The sequence below is a fragment of the Capra hircus genome, chromosome 6, assembly GCF_001704415.2.
Source record: "Capra hircus breed San Clemente chromosome 6, ASM170441v1, whole genome shotgun sequence".
Classification (NCBI taxonomy): domain Eukaryota; kingdom Metazoa; phylum Chordata; class Mammalia; order Artiodactyla; family Bovidae; genus Capra; species Capra hircus.
In genome coordinates, this window is record NC_030813.1 from 103191366 (window position 1) to 103217700 (window position 26335).

A 26335-nucleotide genomic window follows, 5' to 3' on the forward strand; every position below is an offset into this window, starting at 1 on the left:
AGAGTCTCCAAGAAGTGATGTAGCCCACCCAAGCCACATAGCCCATGTGTTGAAGCCAGGACTCCAACCCAGGACTTCTGACTAGTCCGTGCACAGCTCAGGGGGTTGTCACTGTCAGTGGGCCCCCATCCATCTCCTCAGCTGCCAACAGAAATAATAGTCATATCTCCCTCAGGGGCTGGCATGAGGTTCAAAGGAGGCAATGGATATAAAACTGACATATAAATTGTAAATTTCCTGCAGACGTTAGTGTCTGTTACTGTGGTAACTGCCCAGCATTTATATGACCACATTTGCTCTGGATACCAGTGGTTACATTGGCATTTTAGTTTAATAGCGTTTTTTCCATCATAAAAATAATATATATTATGCATGTGTCCTAGCTCATTAAATTGCATACATTAACAATATGCATTTTGTGTATATCAATTACAACCTCAGTAAAGCTATTAAAAATGTACTCATTCATTACAGAAAATCTAGAAAGCATAGAAACATGGAAGAAGAAACAATTTTTTCTTTCAGCACCCTAAAGCAGCCTCTGTTTAATGTGGCAGCTCAGCTGGTAAAGAATCCACCTGCAATGTGGGAGACCTGGGTTCGATCCCTGGGTTGGGAAGATCCCCTGCAGAAGGGAATGGCTACCCACTCCAGTATTCTGGCCTGGAGAATTCCATGGACTGTATAGTCCATGGTATCATAGAGTCAGACACAACTGAGTGACTTTCAAAAGCTATTAAAAATATACTCATTCATTACAGAAAATCTGGAAAACATGGAAACATAGAAAGAAGAGGGGAAAAAAATTCTTTCAGTTACCCTAAAGCAGCCTGTGTTTAGGGTGGTAGAAAATTCTCTTCCAGCTTGTTTGCCCTCTGTTTGCTATCTAACATGGCTGTGATCACTGGGCTATATAATTAAAAACATTTTATACACAGTTCTATATCCTGCTCTTTCCCCTAAGGGAGTGTTGACATGAAATAGTGAGAACCAGCACCACGTGTGGGAAGCGGGCCATGCTGGGCTGTGGCTCCAGCTGTGGCCTTCCTGTGTGCCTGAGCCAGGCAGGCTGTCCACACAGGGACAGTGCTGGGCAGCTGGGGCCTGATGCTCTTTCCGGTTCCACATTCAACAAGCCTCTCCGTGATTCCCAAGAGCTGGTCTCCTCGCTTTTTATCCCCCTTTAAGTTGCATCGCGACCCTTTCCACTGTTCTTGCCTGGAAAACCCCGTGGACAGAGCAGGGACCCCGGAGCCTGGCAGGCTGCAGTCCATAGGGTCACAAAAAGTCAGACATGACTGAAACGACTTAGCACACGCACGCACGTCCTTAAGTTGAATGACATGTGCTCTTATCCTAATCAGTGAGTACACCCAGCCCAGCACTCTGCCTCTGAACTAGCTTCCCTGTGTCCCCACTGTGATGTCCTTTCACCATGAGAGCGGGCCTTTCCCTGTGGCTCAGAGGCCAATGTGGGTCAGGCACTTGACTGGAAAAGGAAAAGGTGTGTATGGAATTGGAAATAGGAGTGGGAAAACCACTAGAGGTTAGAGAGCAGGTCTTGAGACAAAAGGTAGCTAGTATTTTGAGAATCAGCAAGGAACCCAGAGTTGGGATGGAAGAGCTAGGCTGAGAGTAGTGGAGGATGCGGGGGTTCCTTACCTTTTGCTGAGTTAAAACACGGAGCATTCAACAATAAACACTGGTTATCACACATCTGCCGAGGGTTTGGGACTGTAACATGAAGGAATGTTGAATGACCAAAATTTATGCAGGAAGTCAAAGTTCTTTCTCATCTTTGCTTCTGGCCTCCACAGAAACCACAGTGGTCAGTTCATAAATGTGCCTGGTAAAGGTGAGAGTCAGCCTCGTTGTGCAGTCCCCTGGCTTGCTTGGGCTGGGTGAGCAGGACAGCTGTGCTGCAGGCCTGGGCAGGTCCTGCTCCAGGAAGCAGCAGAGACTCAGGACAACTGCTTGTCTGCTGGCATCCTGCAGGCCAAAGCCAGTCACAAGGGGTGGTACCCTGTCAAGTGCCAGGATTAGGAACAGGACAGGGTGAAGATTTGGGCTCCTGATATGGCCTGCCTCTGGGGGCTGCAGGCCACTCAAGGCTTTAGACATTCTGATACTTTTGTTTTCTGTCAGTGGGGAGCCTCTAGAAAGTTCTGAGAAGGCTCCCTCTGGCTGCTCTGTCGAGACCAACTTGTGTCCGGCTGGGAGAAATAGAGGAGCCCCACTAGGAGACTGTCACGTCCTGGAGGCAAGAGGCAGGAGAAGTGATGGAATATGGGTGTATCTCGAAGGCTGAGCCAATGGGATTGGACGTGGAGGGTGAGAGAGAGGAGTCAGGGCGATCCCAAAGCTCAGGCCCGAGCCAGAGGGAGAATGGAACTGCTGTCGCTGGGGTAGGAAAAGATGCAAGGAGGCGATTTGAGCAGAAGCAACCCATGATTTGGGAGCCTTAAGGTTGACCCTCTTCCTGGCCGCTCTAAGGAGAACACAACATGGGCAAGAGGCGGGGAGGAGGGATACCAGCCGAGGGACTGGTCAAGTGCCCACCTGGGGCCACTGCCAGGAGGAGTGGTCAGTTCTGCAGTTTGTTTGAAAGTAGGTCCACTGTGCTGAAGCCCGACCAACGCTTTGGGTGCGTGCAGAGTCTAGACCAAGAATGTGAAGATGATGGGAGTCCCATTCCTGGGGACCTCAGTAGGGAGCGGGGAGGGCTACAGTTAGTCTCTGTGGCCCCCAGAATCAGGCTAGTGAGTTTCAGATTTGCATCCGGGTCACCTGGATGCACATAAAGCAACCCCCTCTCAACTGTTTCTGAAAGGAAGGGGAGGAGGAAGGAAATAAAGTCTCCCGTGAACAGGTCTAGGTCCTACAGCCATTGCGGAGGGGGAGGGGGCCGCAGGCAGGGCTCCTACTGCCCGATGGGGACCCTGGGGGGTGGGAGGGAGCAGTTCCATCCACCTGCACATCACTGGGTCCTAATGAGCCACGCCCTCCTGTCTCTGTCCCCCCACCCCACAGCTGATATCATCTCTACTGTCGAGTTCAACCACACTGGGGAGCTGCTGGCCACAGGCGACAAGGGTGGCCGAGTTGTCATCTTCCAGCGGGAACCGGAGGTGCGGCGGGGCCTGGTGGGAGGGAGGGCTACTCAGCCTGGGCTTTAACCCCCCGGGTGCCACGCGCAGCACCCCACTGGGATCCCTGGGCCGGAAGGAAAGGGTGCCCTGGCATGCAGGGATGGGACCCGGCAGGTCTCAGGGAGGGAATCCACCTGCTCCGCTCAGAGCACCATATTCTGAGCCCCCTCTGCTGAGTGGTCACTGTGTCCTAGACCCTGGACAAACAGACTCCTGAATAAGCTGCCCTCTGCCTGTGTGTGCTTCCCTGGTGCCTCAGACAGTAAAGAATCCACCTGCAATGCAGGAGACCTGGGTCCAGTCCCTGGGTTGGGAAGATCCCCTGGAGGAGGGCATGGCAACCCACTCCAGTATTCTTGCCTGGAGAAATCGCCATGGACAGAGGACCCTGGCGGGCTACAGTCCATGGGATTGCAAAGAGTCAGACATGCCTGAGCGAATAATTACAGCACTGCCTGTGTGAGCTGGAGCTGTCTCAGCCAGAGCTGGGTGGAGTGGAGGAGGGACCTTCCACAGCTGTGGGCCGGCCCTCCGTCTAGGGTTGATGATTTGACTCAGTGCGGGGCCTTGCCCCAGTGAGTTCTGTTGTCTGGAACAGCCTGCCTGGAGGCATGTTTCTGAACCACTGGAAAAACCTGGTGGTTCAAAGGCCGTATTTGTTGAGCACCTACTACGTGCAGACACTACAGATGCGTCTCCCATTTACTCTTCACTGCCCACCTCCAAGGGTGGGGACCGAAACCCCATTTCATAAATGAGGACCTTTACAGAGTCACCCAGCCAGTAAGCAAAGTCCAGGGATAGAAAGCAAGACTGGGTGTGGCCTGTCAGTCACACACAGCACCCTGCTTCCCAGAGGGGGCTGGGATTAGATGCTGAAGACAGGCTGGTGCAACACCAAGGCAATGAGGGGAGGGGGAGGGAGAAGAGGAGAAGCCGGACAAGGAGGAGGAGACGAGGGGGCCAGAGGGAAGGATGAAGGGGTGACGGCAGAGGGGCTGAAGGATCACTCTCCTTCCTCCAGTTCCTCAGCATCATCCCTACACCGAGGTGTCCTGAGTTTTGCCTTCGCCCACATTCATTCCCATAATCCTCCCTCACCACCACCCTAGAGGTGCCATTTGGTGCTATTACCATCCTCAGTTTACAGATGAGGAGACCAGAGCTCAGAGGGTTTGCAGTAGCTGACCAAGAACACATAGCCAGAAGGCAGGTAGCCGGGACTTGGTTATCTAAGCCCAGTCCTGTGGCTCGAGCATTTTTGATTCATGAGAAGGATCAGAGGCCCCCACTGGGGATTGCAGAGTCATCTTGTTTTTGACAAACTGCAGAAAGAAATTAAACTGACAGAGGCAGGTTTCTCAGTTTTTAATATTTCTCCTTTAATTTTTTTCTTAATTCCGGTCCCACTGGCCTTTGCCATAGCCAGTGCTGATAGGAGATGAAGTGAATGAGAGGCAAAAATGTTGAAGAAGGTTGAAGCTTTCCAAAAGTAAAAGAGGAAAAGAAATATAAATAGATACTCTCGAAAGGCCAACAGGAAGCTTGAAGTTGTGCTTGGTTGAGTTTCTTTACTTTGCTCCCAAGGAGTTGTAGTTCCAGGTTGTCATATAAGCCCGAATTGTCTACCAAGAAGTGGTCCCTAGTGCCTGCGATAGACTCACCAGCCCACTATTTGGTCCTTATTCTAATGAGTTTGGCTGCCTAAACCGGGAGGGGACCCTCTCAGGAAAGTCGGTGTGTGTGGCAGGGGGAGAGAATACCTTATCCCAGTCTATCCCTATGCCTGACATTGCAGGATGTTCTGCCCTAATGTTAATTCTGCTCCAAAATTCATTCATTCCTCAAGCCAGGCCTGAGTTAGACCCAAGGATGTAAGGACCAGGTCAGACCTCAACTCTGTCTTGGTGCCAGACAGACCTCAGTGGAGTGAGTGACACCACTTTGTGGACACCTGGCCTTGGGGGAGAGGGTCGATTCACCTCTGAGCCTCCACTTGCTCATCTGTAAAGTGGGAGGAGTTGTGCCCATCATGGAGGGGCATCAAGGATAGAGCAAGAGGATAGAGCGTGAGGAGCACTTGGTGTCCCGTGCATAGTAGGTGCTCAGTAAATGCGGGCTCCCATGGTTGCCCTTCTTCTTACTTGTTGCCCTGAGCGGGCAATGGGTCTGGGCCAGGGCCACACAGCAAAGTTTTGGACATTTTAAAAACGGAGTTTCCTTGGCCTTGGCCTTGGCCATGGCTGTGCCGGGCCCTGTGCGGGTTTGGCCAGCTCCCGTCGCCCCCTCAACCCCATCCCGGAGCTCAGGGTCTGGTTTCCTTGCAGAGCAAAACTGCGCCACACAGCCAGGGCGAGTATGACGTCTACAGCACCTTCCAGAGCCACGAGCCAGAGTTCGATTATCTCAAGAGTCTGGAGATAGAGGAGAAAATCAACAAGATCAAGTGGCTCCCGCAGCAGAATGCCGCCCACTCCCTGCTGTCCACCAACGGTGAGGCGGCTGGGCCGTCTGGGTGTGTGCGTGTGCACGTGTGTGCGTGCGTGCGTGCGTATGTACGCCTGCTCCTGTCATCAAATGCCGTCTTTCACCTCACTTATATTGCGGTCTGGGCTTGTATGTGTGCATGTGTGTGCGTGTGTGTGTGTGCGTGCGTGTGTGTGTGTGCGTGCGTGCGTATGCATGCCTGCCCTTGTACATTTGTCATCAAGGGTCACTTTTCACCTCACTTTATATTGTGAGCATTTTCCTAGGTCTTTAGAACTCCTTAAAAAAATAATATTTTGAGCAGCGGGTGAGTTTCATGCAGTGAATATGGTTGCTCAGCCTCTTTCCGTGGCTGGACGTGGGCTTATTTCTGCAGCTGTAAATAGCAGCGCCTTGAACATCTCTGTGAATAATCTGGGGGTGGACGAAGGAGGCCAGGTCAGGATGAAGAATAAACACCTGATACAAACTTACTTCTTCGTTTGCACACCCCACCCAGAATCCCAGGTCACCCCAGAGCAGAGGGTCTCACTAGATGGTGGGGGTCCTCACATGAGGGTGCAGGAGGAGCACTGGTGTCCTGGCCACTCGACATCTGCCTCTGGGAGATGGCCCGTGCCCTCGCCAGGCCCTTGAGGATGCTCCAGGCCAGACCCCTGCTTCACTGTGGTCCATTCGGAGGTGTGGCTCCTGGTGCCATCTTGCCTTGCCCAGTGGTGGGCCCGGGGCCAGAGGCACCACTTCCCACATTCACGTCCCCCTGTTAATCTTCCTTCACCTCACCATACTCAAAGTTGCCTGTGGTGGGGGTTAAGACAGGCCTGGCTCTGTCCCAGCCTGGGGACATTGCTGAGTGGCCTCGCTTTTCTGATCCTCAGTTTGCTCACCTGGACTCCCTCTGGGGTTACAATGAGGGTGGAAGGAGGTGTCGCCCACCCAGCACCCCAAGACCAGCTAGTACTGCTCCAGAGTGTGTGAGTCTTACAAGATGATGTCATCTGCTTCCCCGAAGGAGTCAGACTTCTTGGGGCAGCATTTACAGCCTTCCTGAAACCCATCAATCTCAAGCCACCAGCCCACCTCTGTGCTCAAACACTGGTCCTCTCCGCACCCCCCGGCCCACCCCCTTCTCATCCCTCTGGCCTCTGCTGGGTGTCACCTCCCACTGAGCCTTCCATGACCTCTCAGCTGAGCCAGGTGTCCCTCTCATGGGCTTTCCCACTCCTGCAGAGCCCCCAGGACTTGCTCTCTAGGGCTCCTGCCATTCTGATTGTCTGTGTGCCCTGAGGGGTGCCTGGCCTGGGGTCAAGTTCAGCAAACCCCTGTCTCAGAGCCAGAGGGGCCCTTCCCAGGTGCTGGAATAGAGGCAGTGGGAGGTCCCCCACCACGGGGACAGGTCACCTGGGGCAGGGGCCTCTAATGTGGTTCACACCCTGGCCCTGCCGCTTCCCTTTCTAAAGTCAGTGGCTGTTCTTGACTCATGGGGTTATTGGGAGAATAAAAGGAAATTAGATCATAACAAGGTTCAAACTGGGCCGGCAACAGAGCCTCCTTCAGGTGCTGCTTTTTTCTTTTACATTATTTAACAGTGAGTGGCATTCTCTTCCTGCCTCTTTGGAGGAAAGGTCGGCTCCAGGAATTCCCTCACACCTCCGCCCTGCACGCGTCCCGCCCCTGGTTCGGAATCCCAGCTTCATCCTTTCCTCCCTAGCCCATCCCTGGGTACCTGTCAAGTGTTCAGTTGATACCAGTTTTCTCCCCTGGCTTCTCACCACCATGGCAGTGATTGTTTGGGCTGCCGTGCTTGTCAGGGTTCCTGGAGAAACAGAACCAACAGGATGAGTGTGTGTGTGAGTGTGTGTGTGAGTGTGTGTGTGTGTGTATGAATGTAGACAGAGATATGGATATAGATGTAGATACAGATGTAGATGGTGTTACATGGTGTTATTTGCTCAGTTGTGCCCAACTCTGAGAGTCCATGAACTGTAGCCTGCCAGGCTCCTCTGTCCATGAAATTCTCCAGGCAAGAATACTGGAATGGGTTGCCATTTCCTTCTCCAGGGGATCTTCCCAACGCAGGGATCAAACCCGGGCGTCCTGCATTGCAGGCAGATTCTTTACCATCTGAGCCACCAAGGAAGCCCACATATATATAAGGAGACGTTTATCTTCAGGAACTGGTGCACACGACTGTGGGGGCGGGCAGGTCCCCAGTCTGCCGGGTGGGCTGGAGACCAGGGTAGAGCCGATGCTGCAGCCCAAATCTGAAGGCCGTCTGCTGGCAGAGCTTCCTCTTCCTCCCAGGACCTTGGTTTGGTTTGTTTCGTTTTCCGCTAAAGCCTTCAGTTGTTTGGAGGAGGACCACCCACACTGTTGAGGATAATTTACTCTATGGATTTAAATGTTAACCTCATCTTAAAAATACCTTCAGGGCAACAGCCACACATTTGACCACATATCTGGGGAGCGTGGCTTAGCCATGTTGATGCCTACTGTGAACCATCACAGCTGGTGAAGATGACTCTTTTGATGTGCTTGGCAGGATTCCAGAGAAGTGAGGCTTCTGGAGAGCTGAGTTCCTGCATGGGTGAGATGCTGCTCAGAAATAGGAAACCACTTACCCTCTTTGGTCTGCCCATGAAGGGTGAAGAGCAGGGAGCTTCATTAGGATGGTCTTTGTGGAAATCAGTTGAGAGGCTGATAACTACCCTTGAAAGGGCCATGCCCTTTGACCCAGCAGTATCACCTTTGTGATCAATTGTGAGGAACTAGAACATTCAGAAAACGAAGATCATGGCATCCAGTCCCATCACTTCATGGGAACTAGATGGGGAAACAGTGGAAACAGTGTCAGACTTCATGTTTTTGGGCTCCAAAATCACTGCAGATAGTGACTGCAGCCATGAAATTAAAAGATGCTTAGGGGCTTCCCTGGTGGTACAGAGGTTAAAGCGTCTGCCTGCAATGTGGGAGACCTGGGTTCGATCCCTGGGTCAGGAAGATCCCCTGGAGAAGGAAATAGCAACCCACTCCAGTATTCTTGCCTGGAGAATCCCATGGACGGAGGAGCTTGGTGGGCTACAGTCCACGGGTCGCAAAGAGTCGGACACGACTGAGAGACTTCACTTCACTTTCACATTACTCCTTGGAAGGAAAGTTATGAGCAACCTAGATAGCATATTCCAAAGCAGAGACATTACTTTGCCAGCAAAGGTCCGTCTAGTCAAGGCTGTGGTTTTTCCAGTGGTCATGTATGGATGTGAGAGTTGGACTGTGAAGAAGGCTGAGCGCTGAAGAATTGATGCTTTTGAACTGTGGTGTTGGAGAAGACTCTTAAGAGTCCCTTGGACTGCAAGGAGATCCAACCAGTCCATTCTGAAGGAGATCAGCCCTGGGATTTCTTTGGAAGGAATGATGCTAAAGCTGAAACTCCAGTACTTTGGCCACCTCATGTGAAGAGTTGACTCACTGGAAAAGACTCTGATGCTGGGAGGGATTGGGGGCAGGAGGAGAAGGGGACGACAGAGGATAAGATGGCTGGATGGCATTACCGACCTGACGGATGTGAGTCTGAGTGAACTCCGGGAGTTGGTGATGGACAGGGAGGCCTGGTGTGCTGCGATTCATGGGGTCGCAAAGAGTCGGACACGACTGAGCGACTGAACTGGACTGAGAACATGGTTACTACAAATGTTCCCTTAGCAAAGATGTCCATTACATCAGTTTAGAGAAGGAGTTAAATTAGAAAGAACCTACACATACAAGAGCAGTAAAGAATCCATCTGCCAGCGCAGGAGACGCAAGTTCGACCCCTGAGTCAGGAAGATTGCCTGGAGAAGGAAATGACAACCCATTCCAGTATTCTCGCCAGGACAGTCCCATGGACAGAGAAGCCTGGTGGGCTGCAGTCCATGGGGTCGCAAAAGAGTCAAACTCAACTTAGCCACTAAACAAAAACACCAATACATCCAAGAACAGGATAAGGTTAAGCCACTTGCGGGTTGATGCATCCTTATCTAGTGGGCTCAGTGGGTCCTTCATTCTCCATGCCGGTGCTCATCATGTGTCCTATTTGTTCTGTTGTTAAAGATAAAACTATCAAACTATGGAAGATTACCGAACGCGATAAGAGGCCCGAGGGTTATAACCTGAAAGACGAGGAGGGGAAGCTTAAGGACCTGTCCACGGTGACGTCACTGCAGGTAAGATGTCATACATGGCGGGTTCCCACAGCAGGGAGCAGTCTGTGCTTTGTGTATTACACAGTGAGGATCTCAGAACCAGAAGGGCCTTTGAGATCCAAATCACCGTCAAGTTCCTATCTCGAACCTCAGCTATGCTGCTCACTTGCTGGGTGTCCTTGGTTTCCTCCCCAGCAAAGATCATCTTTCTTCTAGAAATCATGTGACAATAAGGGGAGGTGATGAGTCTCCAGGAAGTACTCTCAGTTTCACCCGAGGTGGAGAGCACGTCCTCTAATTCCTTATTAACCAGGGAGGGAAACAGAGGCCCAGAGACAGGCAGCAACTCACCCAGAGCCACTCAGCAGAGCAAGGGGCAGAGCCAGGAGAACCCGTGAGCAGAGCTTTACGGGTTCCAAGCCCTTTGCCAAGGGGCAGAGTGGCACCTGGAACCTATGATTCTTGCAGCCTTTACAAAGGATCAGCTGCAAATATTGCCTTTGATGTGAGAGCAGCCAGGAAGGTCAGGTGGTAGAGCCATGCAATGGCTAACTCTTGCTCCCAACTCGACTAAAAGCAAAAGGACTCATCTTTCTCCAGCAGAGAGGCTGTGAGATATGAAAGAGTTCTGGAGTCGCAGGAGCTGGGTTTAAGTCCTGCCTCCACCACCTCCTGCTGGGGTGACCCTGGGCAGGGCTCTCAGCCTCCACGGGCCTCTGATTCTCCATCTGGAACAAAAACAAACAAGGACAAACAAACAGAGCATGTGTCTCCCAGGCACTCTGGCTATAAAAACCCATTCAGTTCTCAGCAAACTCCTATAGAGTGGGTACATGGTTGTCATCCCCATTTCACAGATGAGCAAACTGAGAGCTGGGTCCAAACCCAGGGAAGTCTGGCTCCAGAGTCGGCATCGCAGTCTCCTCCTGTGAAAGGGAAGTTAGGTCCCTGCCTCATGGCGGAGTCACAGGCACAGTTATCGGCTTCCTGCAGGAAGTACACGGAGGCCACCTTGTCGCTCCCTGATTTCCAGAACCGTGCCAGGAACAGAATGGATGCTTTCAGTCACTCTTGTGTTTGCTGGAAGTGATGCCAGATGCATTCATGCGATCATACTTACTGAGTACCTGCCGTGTGCCTGGCCATGCAGTGAAGGACCTGAGTTCAGATCTGGTCTAAGTTTGGGGCAGGTCCTGCTCAGGGAGGGGACCTCAGAGCCGCAAGACTGGGTGAGGCTCAGCATCAGGAGGTGACTGCTCTCCTCGGCCGATTTGAGATATGCTAAGTTCACATCTCACAGAACACTTTCTCCCTGGATTCTTACCTTCCCTCTGTGTGTGTGATGCTCCAAGGGGCAGTGGTGCAGCCTGGCACCAGGGCGGTGCTGCCCACTGCTGCTCCAGTGGCTGTGGGCACTCCCCTGCTCTGGGACTCAGTTTCCTCACCAGCAAACTGGAGATGCTGGCCCATTTTTTCTGCCACGACTTAGCAGCCGTCTGCCCAGCAGATTCATAAATATGAAATGGTAATCAATGTTATCCCCAGAAGGAGGAATAAATGCTTAAACACGCTGGTCTCTAAATGATGGGCAAATTGCACACATAAATTCTGAGAAAGAGGGGAAGCCAATTAGCTTTGATGCTGAATAACAGGAGTGAGGGTGCCCCCTGCCCCCCTCACCTCCCAACCCCAAGAAAGTTTATGAGGGCTTCATCTGGTGGGAGGATGCAATTATCACCTCTTGATTGGCCTGGCATTTGTGGCGAAGCCAGTGGCCCATGGGAATCTTGTTTATTTCTCTCCCACCGTCTGAGATTTTTCTCTGCATGTCACACATATCCCAAGCTGGCACTCGACTCTAAACTAAGCCTGGAGGAGAAGAAAGAGGGAAAGAACCTGGGTGCCTGGGTCTCTCCTTATCCAGCCTCTCACCTTGTCTCCTCCCCATTTCACCCAAGTCTCCCCAACCCTGTACAGCCCTCTACCTAACCTGGACCATTCATGCTGGAGGCAGCTATTATTTACTGAGAACCTGCTCTGTGCTAACCCCTGTGCTCCGGGGTCCCAGAGCTGAGCAAGGTGAGACTGAGTGCCTATCCTAAGTGTACCCAGCCTTCCAAGGAAATAGACATGTAGTCACCCCCCTGCTGGAGGTCAGCTCCGTGACACAGGGACACACAGAGAGGCCTTTCTCTACCTTATTTGGTGAACTCCTATTCATCCTTTAAAACCCTATTAGCCTCCACCTTTGTAAAGCCTTTTTTACACAAGCCAGATAAATCCTTATCCTCCTCTGTCCACTCTGGCCTTTTGTGTCCAACACTGCTTTGTCCTTACTGATCATGTGTCTGTCTTCCTGCCCCTCATCTTGACTAGACTGTCCCTCTGACAGAGTAGGGGTAGGGAAGAAAGTTTTATTCATGAAACCTTCAGACCTTCACAGCAGTTATCTCTTCCCTCTTCTTCTCCTTTCTTAACAACTTTGAAATTTGGTCTGAGGGTGGTAGTGTCTGGCTAGAGCACTGGGTGACCTGTTCTGAGGTTGTCAGGGGGAAACACTGTTGCTGGGATGAGGGATTACAGGCTGTGGGAGCCCCAGGGAGCCCCAGGCCCAGTTCAAGAGTAGGCGGGGTCAGAGAAGGTCCCCTGGGCCAAGGAGATTCTCTTGGGTCCCACATAAGCCCGAGTTCAATCCCCACAGCGTGTCTCAACCCGATCCCATGCATCACTTCCTGGTCACCCTTCCAAACTAGCATCAGCCCCTTCTACCCTGTCACCCTGTCCCCTTACCTGTTTTATTCTTCTTTGGAGCACCTACTGCTACCTGAAACCACCCCCCACACACATACACACATACTCAGTCTATTGTCTTTTCTCCCACATGAATGCAAGCAGCGGGCCCCCCCGTCGCCTGACCCCTCCCACTTCTGATTGGAGTCATGCCTTTCTATTAACACCTAGTGCTTGCTCCTGGAGCTCAGGAGCCCTGCAGTTAGCTGCCAAAGGTCTGCCTTGCCCTTCACTGAAATCTGCTGTCTTCCTCACTCCAAGCCTGGCCTTGCTGCCTCTCTCTTGGACACAATTTCCATCACCCCTACAGCAGCACCCCGCCGCCCCCCGCCCCGGCACTACCCAGGACCCACTCTGGAAACTGTGGCTGTGTGAGCCCTGGCCTGGCCACCCCTGGCCGCCCCCCGAGGAAGGGGGAGGAGGGCACTGTGTACTGAGTGATGTTCCAGGCACACTTGACCTGCATTAGTTCCTGGATGCCCTGAACAGACACCAGCATCACCCTGGTTACAGATAAGGAAAGGGAGGCCCAGAGAAGTGAAACCTGCAGCGGCGGTGACACCAGTAGGCGGGCCAGGCAGGGTTGAAGCGGCAGTCAGGCTTCAGGTCTACACCTTTGCACGGTGATACCCTTGGGGGCAGTCACACCTGACTTCTGGTCCTGGCTCTGTCATTTTCTTCCTCTGTGGCTTAGGAAGTCTGGTTCATCTTGGCATCTAGTTTTCTCATCGGTGATGTGGGGATGGCAATGTCCAATTCCTGGACATCGGGTCTGGGCCAGGACTGGGAGACATCAACGAGGCCGTGCCTGTCTGTCTGCACCTCTGAAGTCCTCACGGTTTACTGGAACTGGGAGTGCTGCCCAACACACCCCACAGTGCACACTGAGAGCCCTGAGAATGGGGTGGTGTGTGCAGCGTTCTAGGAATGAGCAAGGGTGTGACACCCCAGCAGGGAGGCTGCACATCCAAGGGGCTATAAACTCCAGATCTTGCAGGAGGATTTGGGGTTCACTGGGAGAATCCCATGGACAGGGGAGCCTGGTGGGCTAAAGTCCATAGGGTCGCAGAGTCAGACACCACTGAAGTGACTTAGCATGCACAGGTGTCCCAAGGGGGTGAGCATTCCAGACAAAGGGCATGGAGGGAAGCAAAGGCATGCTATCTGATGGTGTCTCTGGGAGCTCATACCAGCTAGCAATAGTGTTCAGCTAGCACTATTGGCTGTCACAGCCGCAGCATTCCAGGGCAGAGCACACAGGGATGTATTTCTCACTCATGGTAAGCTCTGGTTGGGCATGCTGGATGGCATACCACTTTCTTACAGGGACACAGGTTCCTTCCATCCTCTGTGCCTCCATCCCTAAAGCTTGGATCCTCTCCTTCCGGCTGTGAAAGGGGAAAGGGGCAGAGAAGGTACAGCTGCCTCTTAACTGCCTTGGCAACCAAGTGCCTGGCATCACTGTATTCACACCCCATTGGTCAGAACAGTCATGTGGCCACACCCAGCTCCAAGGGCAGCTGGGAAATGTAGTCCCTGCCTGGGCAGACTGTTCCCTATGATCAGTTCAATATGAGTTTAGTTGTTCAGTCATGTCCAACTCTTTGTAACCCCATGGCCTACAGCATACCAAGCTTCCCTGTCCATCACCAACTCCTGGAGTTTACTCAGACTCATGTCCATCAAGTCGGTGATGCCATTCATCCTCTGTCATCCCCTTCTCCTCCCACCTTCAATCTTTCCCAGCATCAGAGTCTTTCCAAATGAGTCAGTTCTTCACATCAGATGGCCCAAGTATTGGAGTTTCAGCCTCAGCATCAGTCCTTCCAATGAATATTCAGGACTGATTTCCTTTAGGATGGACTAGTTGGATCTCGTTGCAGTCCAAGGGACTCTCAAGAGTCTTTTCCAACACCATAGTTCAAAAGCATCAATTCTTCGGCGCTCAGCTTTCTTAATAGTCCAACTCTCACATCCATACATGACTACTGGAAAAACCATAGCTTTGACTAGAGGGACCTTTGTTGGAAAAGTAATGTCTCTGCCTTTTAATAAAGTTTCTAGGTTGGTCATAACTTCTCTTCCAAGGAGCAAGCATCTTTTAATTTCATGCCTGCAGTCACCATCTGCAGTGATTTTGGAGGCTGCCCCCCGCAAAAAAATAATAAGGGAACACAAATGTTTGGTGGACAGTCTGGCTCTGCCACAGGCTCTTCTCATTCTCTTTTAGAAATGAGGAAATTGGGGGTGCAGGAGGGTTTAACCATTCATTCAAAGTCACACAGCAGGCTCAGAACCAGTCGGAGCAGGCAGTGCAAAGGAGGTAGGCATTTCTGCAGGGCTGACAACATGGACGTAGCCATGGGGCACTGCTTACTTCTGACCCACGCAGGATGGACACTCACTGGGGGCACTTCTGGTGTTTTGATCACGCGGCCCTGGATGTTTCCTGCCAGCACCCCTCCCCCATCGCCTTCCCCTCCCCCCACCCCGCCCCCACCCCCAGCTCTCACTGCCCCTCCTCTCCCACAGGTGCCCGTGCTGAAGCCCATGGACCTGATGGTGGAGGTGAGCCCGCGGAGGGTCTTCGCCAATGGCCACACCTACCACATCAACTCCATCTCTGTCAACAGCGACTGTGAGACGTACATGTCCGCGGACGACCTGCGCATCAACCTCTGGCACCTGGCCATCACCGACCGGAGCTTCAGTATCCTTTCCTGCCGCGGCCCTGCCGCTGAGTCCGCGGGCTGGGAGCCTGCGGGTCAGGCATCAGTTGGCCTGTTGTAAGGAGCTGGCTCGGGGGGCTACTGCGTTTTCCGCCTCTTCAGTGGGGTGCCTCCTGGCTCACAATGTGAGCGAGGCCCAGGTTTGGAATCACGATGAGTTTATTTATGAAAACTTTAAAACTGCGGCCTCTGAGGGTTACCTTTGACCCTTCACCTCCTCTAGGGGTGACTCCCATCATCTGGGGGCCTCACAGGGGACCGAGAAGGAGATGGAGACCTGGGTAGGCCTCCACAGTGGTGGTGAGCTGAACCACCAGCGCATCAGGCCTCGTGTGCCCAGAGTTAAGTCCAGGAGAAAAGAGACTGGCTCTCCCTGAACTGTGCCACCGAGCTCCCAGGTGGCACCCCACGGGCTCTGATGGGGCCTCAGGGACACCCCTGAACCCATTCCTGTTGGGGATGCAATGCTCTGCATGGCCAGGCCCCTCCCTCGTGCTGGACGGGTCAGCGCCACCCCAGGACAGTGTCTGAATGTGGGAAGAGGTGGTCTTCTGGGGAAAAACAGGCACTGTTCCAGGAATTGGGGGCCCCTGAGATAGGTAGCAGGGACAGAAGTCTACTGCCATGCCTGACCTGCTTCCCAGCAGAAAAAGGTGAGGTGCCACACAGGAGCTCCAGGTCTGCGAATGGGGCAGGTGTGGGACTCACAGGACTGCAGCTGGCCGTCCCCAGCTCTCTGCGCAGCACTCTACAATTTACAAAGTGGCTTGTCATCCACAACCTCACTTGGTATTCATGGTGGACATGAAAGCTGCAAAGCAGCGGCAGTGATATCATAGCCCATTTTATACATGAAGAAATGCATGCTTGGATAGACCCCCCCACCCCAACCCCCGGCAGGGACAGAGTCCCGTGGCCTGGCCTAGTGCTCTTTGCCCTACCCTCGGGCTTCAGTGTTGGGACAGTGACTCCCACCTCCTAGAGCCCAGGTTTCCTTATCCTAGGACTAGGGTGGGGACGGTAACCTCTGCCTGATCCATCTTGCTGCGCTGTTGTAAGGATTTGATGACACTGTGAATGCCAAGGCCCTTTAAAAATTACAAAGCCCTGCAGCTGTGTAAGGGGTTATGTTTCATTTCATTCATTTAACCATCAGTTCCTCTTCTGTCCCAGGCCCCATACTGAGGTCTAGGGACACAAGGGCGAATGAAAGAAACTCAGCTTCTTCCTCAAGGGCACCACTGAGGGGACACAACCCTGACCGGGGTGGTATCAGAGATGCAAGCCTTGCTTGTAACTCAGGTCAGCACTCTCTTCCTGGGCTACCAGGGAGGACTGAGGAGGAGGCAGGGTTAGGATGCTTCCAGCGGCTTGAGGAGGCTGCTGAAGGTTCCAGGGTGGGTGGGGGGTTGTGGGTGCGCATGATGAAACAGGAAAGCGGGAGGTCAGGACAGCTGCAGCAGGCCTGGTTGACGGTGTGGGTAGGGGACATCCTCCTGGGAACCACGGTCTCCAAACACTGGTCATTTGCAAACCCCTTTTGCAACTATGACTCTGTCTGTACATGGTGCATTATTTCATTTTCTTTTCTACTTTTTCTAATTTTTATTAATTTTCTTTAAATTAAGTGGCTTTAATTTCACCTAAATCAGTGCATTTGGAAAGGAACATTAATTTTACTACCACAAATGAAAATAAAATGTATCAACACACATAAGTTGGAGGGACTCATAGAGATAAATGCCATGAAAACAAAACAAGGGGAATAAAATCCATCCTCCACCCTGTCTGGTAGATCTTTCCGTGATGACGGAAAAGTTCTCAATTTGCATTTGTAGGTTGGTAGCTGCAAGTCACGCATGCCTGTGGAGTGTGGAGTACCTAAAATGTGGCTAGGGTGACTAAAGAGCAGAATTTCTTATTTAATTTAGTTTGAAAGGATTCATACTTTGAGTTAAATAGTCACATGTGCAGACTTTATAAATGTGTGCGTTAGACGAGGCTGGTTCTTTCTGTCGGACCTGGGATGAGGAAGTGATTCAGGTGTTAGAGATATGATTGCACAAGTAGATACCTTCTCCCTCATTCAGTGAAAAGACTGGAAAGTAATTGAAAGCCTTACTTGGTGTCTGGATCTGTGTTGTGAAAACTGTCCACCTCCTAACTGCTATCAGGTGATAAGAAGCCACTGATGTACCCTAAGGAGAGGAATGGGCTTCCCTGGTGGCTCAGATGGTAAAGAATCCGCCTGCAATGCAGGAGATCTGGGTTTGATCCCTGGGCCAGAAAGATCCGCTGGAGAAGGGAATGGCAACCCATTCCAGTATTCTTGCCTGGGAAATCCCATGGACAGAGGAGCCTGGTGGGCTACAGTCCATGGGGTCACAAAGAGTCAGACACAACTGAGCGACTGACACTTTCACATCACTTTTCACTTCAAGCAGGGCATTAGTACTGGTCAGCTTGCAGAGGGGTCCCTCAGGCTGTGGGTGTATGTTGTGGATGGACTGGATTCTAGCAGATTCGTCCGGAAGCCAGGAAGCTGAGTAGGCCAGGGAGACACGGACCTGGGTAGGGTAGAGTGCGGCCATGGGCATGAAGCCCTGAGACAGATCGATAGTTAAAATGGTATTTGTAGATATGGGCCTGTATCAGAACTGTCTTTTAGACCATGGTGGCCACAGGACATTGGAACAGGTTAGTTGTTATTAAGAAAAGAGGACTGATCCATCCCAGGACCGCAGGCAGACCTCCCCAGTCATTACTGTCAGCTTTGTGTGCCATATCCACTCATTGGAGAGCATGCCATTCACTAGTATACTAATTGAGCCCCTACTGTGTGCTAGGCCCTGTGTTGTTGTTCAGTTGCTCAGTCGTGTCTGGCTCTTTGCAACCCCATGAATCTGCAGCACACCAGGCTTCCCTGTCCTTCACCAGCTCCTGGAGTTTGCTCAGATTTATGTCCACTGAGTCAGTGATGCCATCCAACCATGTCATCCTCTTTTGTCCCCTTCTCCTCCTGCCCTCAATCTTTCCCAACATCAGGGTCTTTTCCAATGAGTTGGCTCTTCTCATCAGGTGGCCAAAGAATTGGAGCTTTAGCTTCAGCATCAGTCCTTCCAGTGAATATTCAGGGTTGATTTCCTTTTGGACTGATGGCTTGATCTCCTTACTGTCTGAAGGACTCTCGAGTCTTCTCCAGCACCACAGTTTGAAAGCATCAATTCTTCAGCACTCAGCCTTCTTTATGATCCAACATCCATACATGACTACTGGAAAAACCGTAGCTTTGACTAGACGGACCCCTGTTGGCAAAGTGATGTCTCTGCTTTTTAATATGCTGTCTAGGTTTGTCAAAGCTTTTCTTCCAAGGAGCAAGGGTCTTTTAATTTCCTGGCTGCAGTCACCATCTGCTGTGATTTTGGAGCCCCCAAAAATAAAGGTACAGGCTAGGCTCTGTACCCATTGCTTAAAGAGATAAAGATCCATGTCCTCTTGGAATGGACATATAATTTAATGTTGATAAACCATTAATACAATAAACAAGCAAATATCCAGTACATGAGCAGGTGATAAGTGCTATGAGGAATGAGAGGGACCAGAGAGCATGGCAGTGTCGGTTTTTCTCCAGCCCCATTTTCCTTCATGTCTGCAGATGCAGAGTGGATGGAGAGGGTGCCAGGGTGGTGGGTTTGCAAAATGAAAATGCAGATGGGGGCTGATGGTATATGCAAGGGAGTGAAAATAGTGGTTGGTCCCAGAATCTCAGCCAGTGGAGGAGGTGAGGGCTGGAGCATCAGTGGATTGGGGGGTCCCCATGGGCGCCCAGAGAGGCTTCCTTGGCTGCAGATCCTGCCACGTGATTCTGTTAGACCTGTGTGTAAACCCTAATTTTGTGAAAATGAATTGTTAGTTGATCGAAATATACAAGTGTTTTGGCCCTTAGGGGAGTATGAGCATTATAGCATGCTGGTGATGCCAGGGCCGGGCTCAATCTGTAGGACCTAAATACCAGTTAGGCAGACAGGAGGAGCTGAGTGGAATCTCCAGGGCGTGTGGTGGCTGTGGAAACGTCCCTTGATTAGATCAGCTCATCGGGGACCCAGGTTGCATGAGGCACTCCCCATGGCCTGCTGCTGCTTTGCTACTAAAGTGACAAGACACAGGGACCCAGAGCAGAGAGGCCTGGCACCATCCCATGGCGTCCAGCCTCCCCCCTGGCAAGAAAGGTGTCAGAACTGTGGCTTGTAGGTGTGATGACGAGTCTGATAGTAGCTGAGTAATTAGAAAAGGCGTTTCATTTCCAACGTAGGAGGAGGCCAGAAAAGCTGCTGTGACTCCACGCTGAGCTGGGGAATTGCTCTGAATTTTGAAATACCTTTTGAGCGAGTACTTCCTGGCAGACTCGGGACCTGGGGGCTCACATTCCTTCAACTCTTACTCTTCAGTGTCTTGATTTGCTCTGATACTGCTGTTCAGTCCCCCAGGCCATTGGGAGCTTTCTGCTATGTTACCATCTCCTTGTGTCCAAACAGTAACACTTTCTGTGCATGTGTGCTAGGCACTTCAGTCACATCTGCCTGTTTGTGACCCCATGGACTATAGCCTGCCAGGCTCCTCTGTCCGTGGGATTCTCCAAGCCAGAATACTGGAGTGGGTTGCTATTTCCTCCTCCAGGGGATCTTCCTGACCTTGGGATAGAACCCACATCTCAGGTCTCCTGCACTGGGAGTCTGGGTCGTAACACTTTCTATTTAGGTAGAATTGATTTTCAGCAAAGGTTTTAAGAGAAAAGGAAATCTTTTTAATAAAGGAGAAAAGTGGGCATTATTTTGACCAGTAAGAACAGTGATAGAGTGGATTCAGAGGACCTTTCCTTTTATAATTCTAGAATTGGCTGCTCTGAACAGAGGGAGGGGAGACTGGTACTTGCTGAGCCTCCGCTGTGTGCCAGGCGCATACAGGGTGCTGTGCCTTCATCTGTCACCAAGGCCCCAGCCTCCTTCCCCTCTTTCACCCACAACATGGAAAGAAACGCCAAGCCCTTTCCATTCTCCCCCGATGGCTCTGGAATCCTGCCCTCCTCACCCTGCCCAAGGCTCAGCTCAGGCTGCACCATTCCTTCCTGCACTGTTGCCTGAATTCCACCTTGCCCACTTTGCCCAGCAGTCAGCCCTCTACAGAAGCTGCGAGAATGGTTCATCACCATCTCTGGTCTGACCACATCAGTCCTCTTGGTAAAGCTGTCAGTGGCAAAGCCATCTTGTGGTAAAGCCATCAGCTTCTGGAGAATGTCCAAATCCTCCACAGTGCCTTGCAGCTCATGATTACCCTCACCCGCCCCCCACCCCTCACTTACCTCCCCTGGGTCTCGTGTATCAGGCTTCCCCACACCTTTGGGTAATTGGGTTTCCCTTCATGCTGGTGAATGAGGGCGGTGCTCATCCTTCCCTGGATCACCCTTTCTCCCTCCAGTCACCTGGTTGGCTCCTATTTGCCTACAAGCATCACTCACAGCCCTCTTTGCCCAGTCACTTCTCCTCTGTCCACTCTGGGCCCCTCTCAGGCTGCTCTGGGCCCCTCTGGTCCTCCACTCCCAGGTCACACTGGGATTTTGTCATCTGTTAGTAGGAACATCTTGTCCATTTTCTGATGAAACTGCTGTGATTAGGAACCCAGGCTGAGCCCTCTCTGTGTCCCCACACATAATGGAGGGCCTGGCGCATGGTAAGGGCTTATGAATGGTTGCAGGTGGTGATTTTGGAGGGAGGAAGTTCCCAGTTTCCACAGTTCACAGGTCTTTGGATGTAGATGCCTCCTTGTAAGTCTGGGCTCCAGCATGAGGGCTCTGGGACCGCAGACACTAAAGAGAAGCAGCTGGGCTCTGGCGTCTGGCAGAATTGGGCTCAGATTCATTGCCTTATCTCCTTTGCCATCAATTTCAGTTATTGCAAAATGGGCCAATTTTCTTATCATGTGGATATTTGTAAGGAATAAAAGGATCATTCGCATAAAGGAGTCTGGCAGTTGGCTGGCATTAAAGCCCCCTTAGACCACTCCTTAGGCTCCTCAAATACTTAAGGCTGCTTTTCATAAAATCCCTGCATTTTCTGGAATAGTTGAAGCCCAGTGCCATCACCACATCTGTTTAAACAGCCTCTTATGTCCTTTAATACCAACATTTTGAGGCTCTGAGGCAGTGCTGGGTGAGTTTTCTTGAGTCTGAAACATCTTAGAGGTAACAGATTGCACAGGAGGCCTCAGCTGACGGACCCCAGCTTTATTTTTAGCATCCGGAGACTTGTATAGATGGTTCAGTTGATTTTTCTCCCCCCTGAACGATCTCTCATGGTGGAAGCTGGCACCGCACCAAGCCACAACCTGGAACAAATTTCTAATTCTCATGTATGGAGCAGGTGCTAAAGCTCAGCTGGATGGTGAAGCAAATCCAAATTCTTAGTCAGCACCCAGCCACCTGTGGGCTGTGATTGTTCTCTGCACAGAGAGCCAGGGATGGGACCGACCAAGGCTCCTCTCATGCTGAAACCCTAAAGCCTGGGGTTCAACCCTGCCTTTGACACTCCCTTGCCCTGTGACACTGCCTGTCACTCAGGCTTTCTGAGCCTCGCTTTTCTCTCCCATTTGATAAGGTGTGCCTCCTGTGCCAGGGGCTGTGACAGCAGAATGGCTGGAGAATATAGAGCCTGCTGTGCAGTAGGTAGGATCCATACAGGCCCATGACCACTGATAAGAGCCTTACAGGCTGCCTCTTCTCATCCTGCCCCACAAAAGGAAAGTGGGGTGTGTCTGCACAGAAATGCCCCGAGTCTGAATCCCCCAGGTCGCTTTCCACCCAGAAAACACACTGTTAAGCTGTTATCAGCACCACTGCTTTGGGGGCTTGGGTTTGTCAGCTTCCACTCCAGTGGATGGGGCGTGCACGCTGTCCATGGTGCTGACTCCATAGGCGCCAGTGCCGCCTCCCATCATCACCCTCACCACCCCGCACACCACCTTCACCTCTTACTGAGGACTTGCTCTGTGCCAGGCAGTGCTCAATCACTGTGCACACACCCACCTACCTAATTCTCCCACATCACTGTGGAGTAGGCATGATTAACATCCCCCCTTTACAGGGAAGGTAATTGCCATGGACAGAGGAGCCTGGTGGCTACAGTCCATGGGGTTGCAGAGTCAGACATGACTTAGCCACTGAACAAGAACAACTAAGCCACAGAAAGGTTAGGCAATCTACCCAGAGTCACCCAGCTGGCAAGTGGGTGGGATCAGACTTGGGGCATCTGGACACAGAACTGTGCATGTCACCATCATGCCACACTGCTTCTCAGTCATGATATTAACATTCCCCATGACGCCATGTTGCACGCTTTTCTTGCAGGCACTGAGGTGAACGCACTGCACTTGCTACCCTTAATCCTCATGGCAGCTGCGTAGGTAGTGCTGTCATTCCAGTATGCAGCTGTGGAGATGAGTTCTGAGAAGTGAGGGCACTTGCCCATGGCTCCTCCTGGCCCTGGTCACTCAGATTGCCTTTCCATTTCCATCCATGCAGTAGTTTCAGGCTCTCGTTTTAGATCCTAAGGTGCTTTTCACAGTGTTGCAGGACAGAGTGGGGATTAATTCATTACATAGGTGACCAGATGTGTCGGCTTTGGCAGCTGTATGATGTTTCTAACATTTCCTCTGGGTGGTGGGACATACAACTCTATCATGCTTCCTGTCCCTTCCTGAAAGGCCTCCATGGCACTTGTGTAACACACTCCTGATTAACCTCCACTTTGACCCCAGGCTAGAACCCTGTCACCCACCCTCTCTGCCTCCCTCTTAGGGCTCAAGCAACCTGTCCTCTTTCAACTCCTCACCCTTATACTTCCCCCTCACCTGGAATACTTCTACCAGCTCGACCCTCTGCCTGGATAACTCCTACTCACACTCTGGCCTCAGCTGAATGCCTTTGCCTCAGAGGACCCTTCACTGACTTTCCAGACCAGCTCAGGGCATTGTTAAAAATCTCATCACAGGTGCCCTTTATGTGTCTCCTCGAGCATCCATCATGGGGCTAGTATCTGGTTTCACTGCTGGGCTAGGAGCCCTGAAAGATCGAGACAAGATCTAGTTTGCCCCTTCTCAGTGCCATGGAAGGGAGCCACCTAGGTGTGCATCCCAGCTGTGTCCCACCTTGGGTTTCCCCTCCCAACCCTGAGTTGGATGCAAACCCAGGCATGTAATCCAGCACAAACCCTCACTGTCCATCTAGAGTGCAATGAACATTATACCATTTGCAACCTGCTTAATTTCATGTCTGTTTCAGAAGAAGAGAATTCCACTGATTCTAACTACCTTTAATTGTTGCTCAAAGTACCAGCGATGTGCTAGGTTCTTATCTCCTTGATGGAGTTGTTATCTCCTTCAACTCTTCGCTACAGCCATGAAAAGCAGATGGTATCTACTCATTCTACAGAGTTTTGCAAACAAGCAGGTCACAGAGAGGCTGAGAAGCTTTCCAGAGGTCACACAGCTGTTATTTGATGGGGCCTGGACTGTCCAGCCCTGATTTTTGTGACTCAGAAGTCAGACCTTTCTTGCCTGTCTAAGCATTTGGGAATCACATAATCTAGCCTGTGGTAGAGGTGCACAAACTACTCATCACAAAGAGAAAACACTCCAGGGTTTCAGTGAGCTTGCGCAGTGAGCAGTTACTCAGAATGGCTCCTCTTTCATGGACGTGCATAGCCCCAGCATTTTCTCAGAATGAGATTGCTCCATCATAGTTCATAAGGTTCTGAGCAGAGAACAGAAGGAGGCTGTTATGGGCTGAATTTTGTCCCCCACCCCACAAAAAAAAAAAAAAAAAGCTGTATATTGAAGCTCTATCCCCCAGTGCCTCAGGATATGACTATATCTGGAAATGGGTCTTTAAAGAGGTGATTAAAGTAAAGTGAGGTCACTAGGGTGGGTCCCAATCCAATGTGACTGGTGTATTTATAAGAGGAGGAGCCTGGCACACAGACACACCCAGAGGGGATGATCTTGTGAGGACACAGGGAGGAGACAGCTATCCGCAAGCCCAGGACAGAGGCCTCAGAAGGAACCAACCCTGCCAACACCCTAATCTTGGACTTCCAGCCTCCACGAGAGAATAATTTTCTATTATTTAAGTCACCCAATTGTGGCATTTCACCATGGCAACCTGAGCAAACTGATATAGAGACATGGGTCACCAGGAACCTCCTATAGAATCTCGCTTGGTTAGTGGAGTGCTCGTACCTCATGCTTGTAGCCAGGTCATCTTTTGGAGAAAATTTGCAGAAAAAAAGCAGCTTTGCTGGCCATGCCCCAGTGAAACTGCGTCCACATGCAGGAGGCCTTCCAGGCCCCTCCATACCAGCATCCTTGGGGAGCGTGTGTGGGGGGGTCTTTTGTGGTGTGACCCTTGGGAGAGCTGCCTCCATCCTTACTCCTGCCTGGTCACCGTGGTAACAGCCTCCCCTTCCTAAGAGTGTGCTCCTGCGAGGACATCTAGATAAACCATGCTTTGCTGTGTTCAGTCAGTGGAGCCCAAAGCTACATCCTTCTCATCATGGAGCCCTTGCCCACTCTCAACATCCAGCTTGCTCAGGACGCAGCCAGTCCAGCAAGCCCCACCAGCAAGGTCTTTGGGGGTATTGACCCCATGGCAGAACTCCATGGTATATAGATGTACAATCACTCTGGAATAGAGCGGACAGTGGGAGCAACAGTTAAGTAGGCTGGAAGTTAGGAAGCCAAGATTCATCCTTGCTCTGCTTCTGCCTCTGGCCCTGGGCCACTCACCTCCGCCCTTGCTTCCCTCTCCTCCTTCATGGGATTGGAGGGTGGGTGGTCCCTTTCTGCAGGGACACTCAGGTACCTGGCCTGCAGGGGGCTGCCCTCACCAACTCTCCAAGTGTCTGATAGTGTCTCCAGGCTTAGTTACTTGCTGTATCTTCAGAGTCACTTGTCACAGCATAGCCACTAAAGCTCTTCATGACATTAATTGATACTTGTGTGATTCCTGGGTGTCCGTGGAGCGCTTTCTATACTCATTTCTCATTGGAGCTCCTCCCTGAAACAAACCAATGACATTTATTCATTTCACGTGCCGGACTCATTTTATGGTGAGCGGAGATCTGCCCGGGGAATGAGTGACAGCGCTTGTGCCTGTGATCCTGGGACAGGGAAGGGAGACCGAGGTTCAGAGAGCTGCAGCTCAGAGAACGAGGGCCACAGAAGCGCAGCCACCTTCTCTCTGATGTTTCAGGACCCTCCAAGTGAGATCCCACACAGCGGTGTGGCTTCAGACCAATGATCGGCCAAGGTGCCAGGGGCCTGTGTCCAACCGCGGTTTCAGGACATCAGGAGATGCCCTTGGCAGCAGGAGATGAAGGTGTTTCTATAAAAATCCCTGCAAACTTGATGACTCTGCAGAAGACCCACATGAATTACATTCCTGTGTCCTTGGCGAGAAGAACCACAGACTTCACTCTGGGCTGGAATAAATCCGTGTTTCTGAGCTTTACTGACTTCCAGGCATTTTACAGACTGGCAGTAAAGGGAGGCTTCTGTTGCAACAGCAAGATTGCAACTCCTCTTCTAAACCCCATGGTCAGCAAAGAGTAGCCCAGCAAGGGGAGGTGGGCCCAAGAATTTTATAAAGCTTGATGGGAACACTGCCACGCCCATTCATTTACATATTATCTGTGGCTGTTTTTGCATCACAGAAGCAGAGTTGGGTAGCAGGAGGAGATCTTGTGGCCTGCTAAGCCTGAAATATTTCCTCTCTGGCCCTTTACAGAAATTGTCTGCTGACCGTGGTGTGGAGGGTTGCACTTGTGCTTGTTCACACAAGCACCGAAGGAAAAGGGGCTGGGGCCAGGCAGCTGCTAGGATCAGTGCCAACTTCCCAGGCCCCCTCCTGCCCACCGGCCCACACTCCCATGGCTGGGCCTTTCCTCTCCTG

At 51.6% G+C, this 26335-nt stretch overlaps 1 protein-coding gene across 2 annotated transcripts in view; it reads left to right on the forward strand.

Moving 5' to 3' along the window:
- Positions 1-26335, forward strand: part of PPP2R2C (protein phosphatase 2 regulatory subunit Bgamma) — a 164851-nt gene that overhangs the window by 101521 nt on the left and 36995 nt on the right. For both annotated transcript variants that reach the window (XM_013964782.2, XM_018049709.1), the window contains exons 2-5: positions 3031-3128; positions 5477-5642; positions 9726-9838; positions 15140-15317. In XM_013964782.2, coding sequence (XP_013820236.2) covers positions 3031-3128; positions 5477-5642; positions 9726-9838; positions 15140-15317 — 555 coding nt within the window. The remainder of the gene's footprint in view (positions 1-3030; positions 3129-5476; positions 5643-9725; positions 9839-15139; positions 15318-26335) is intronic.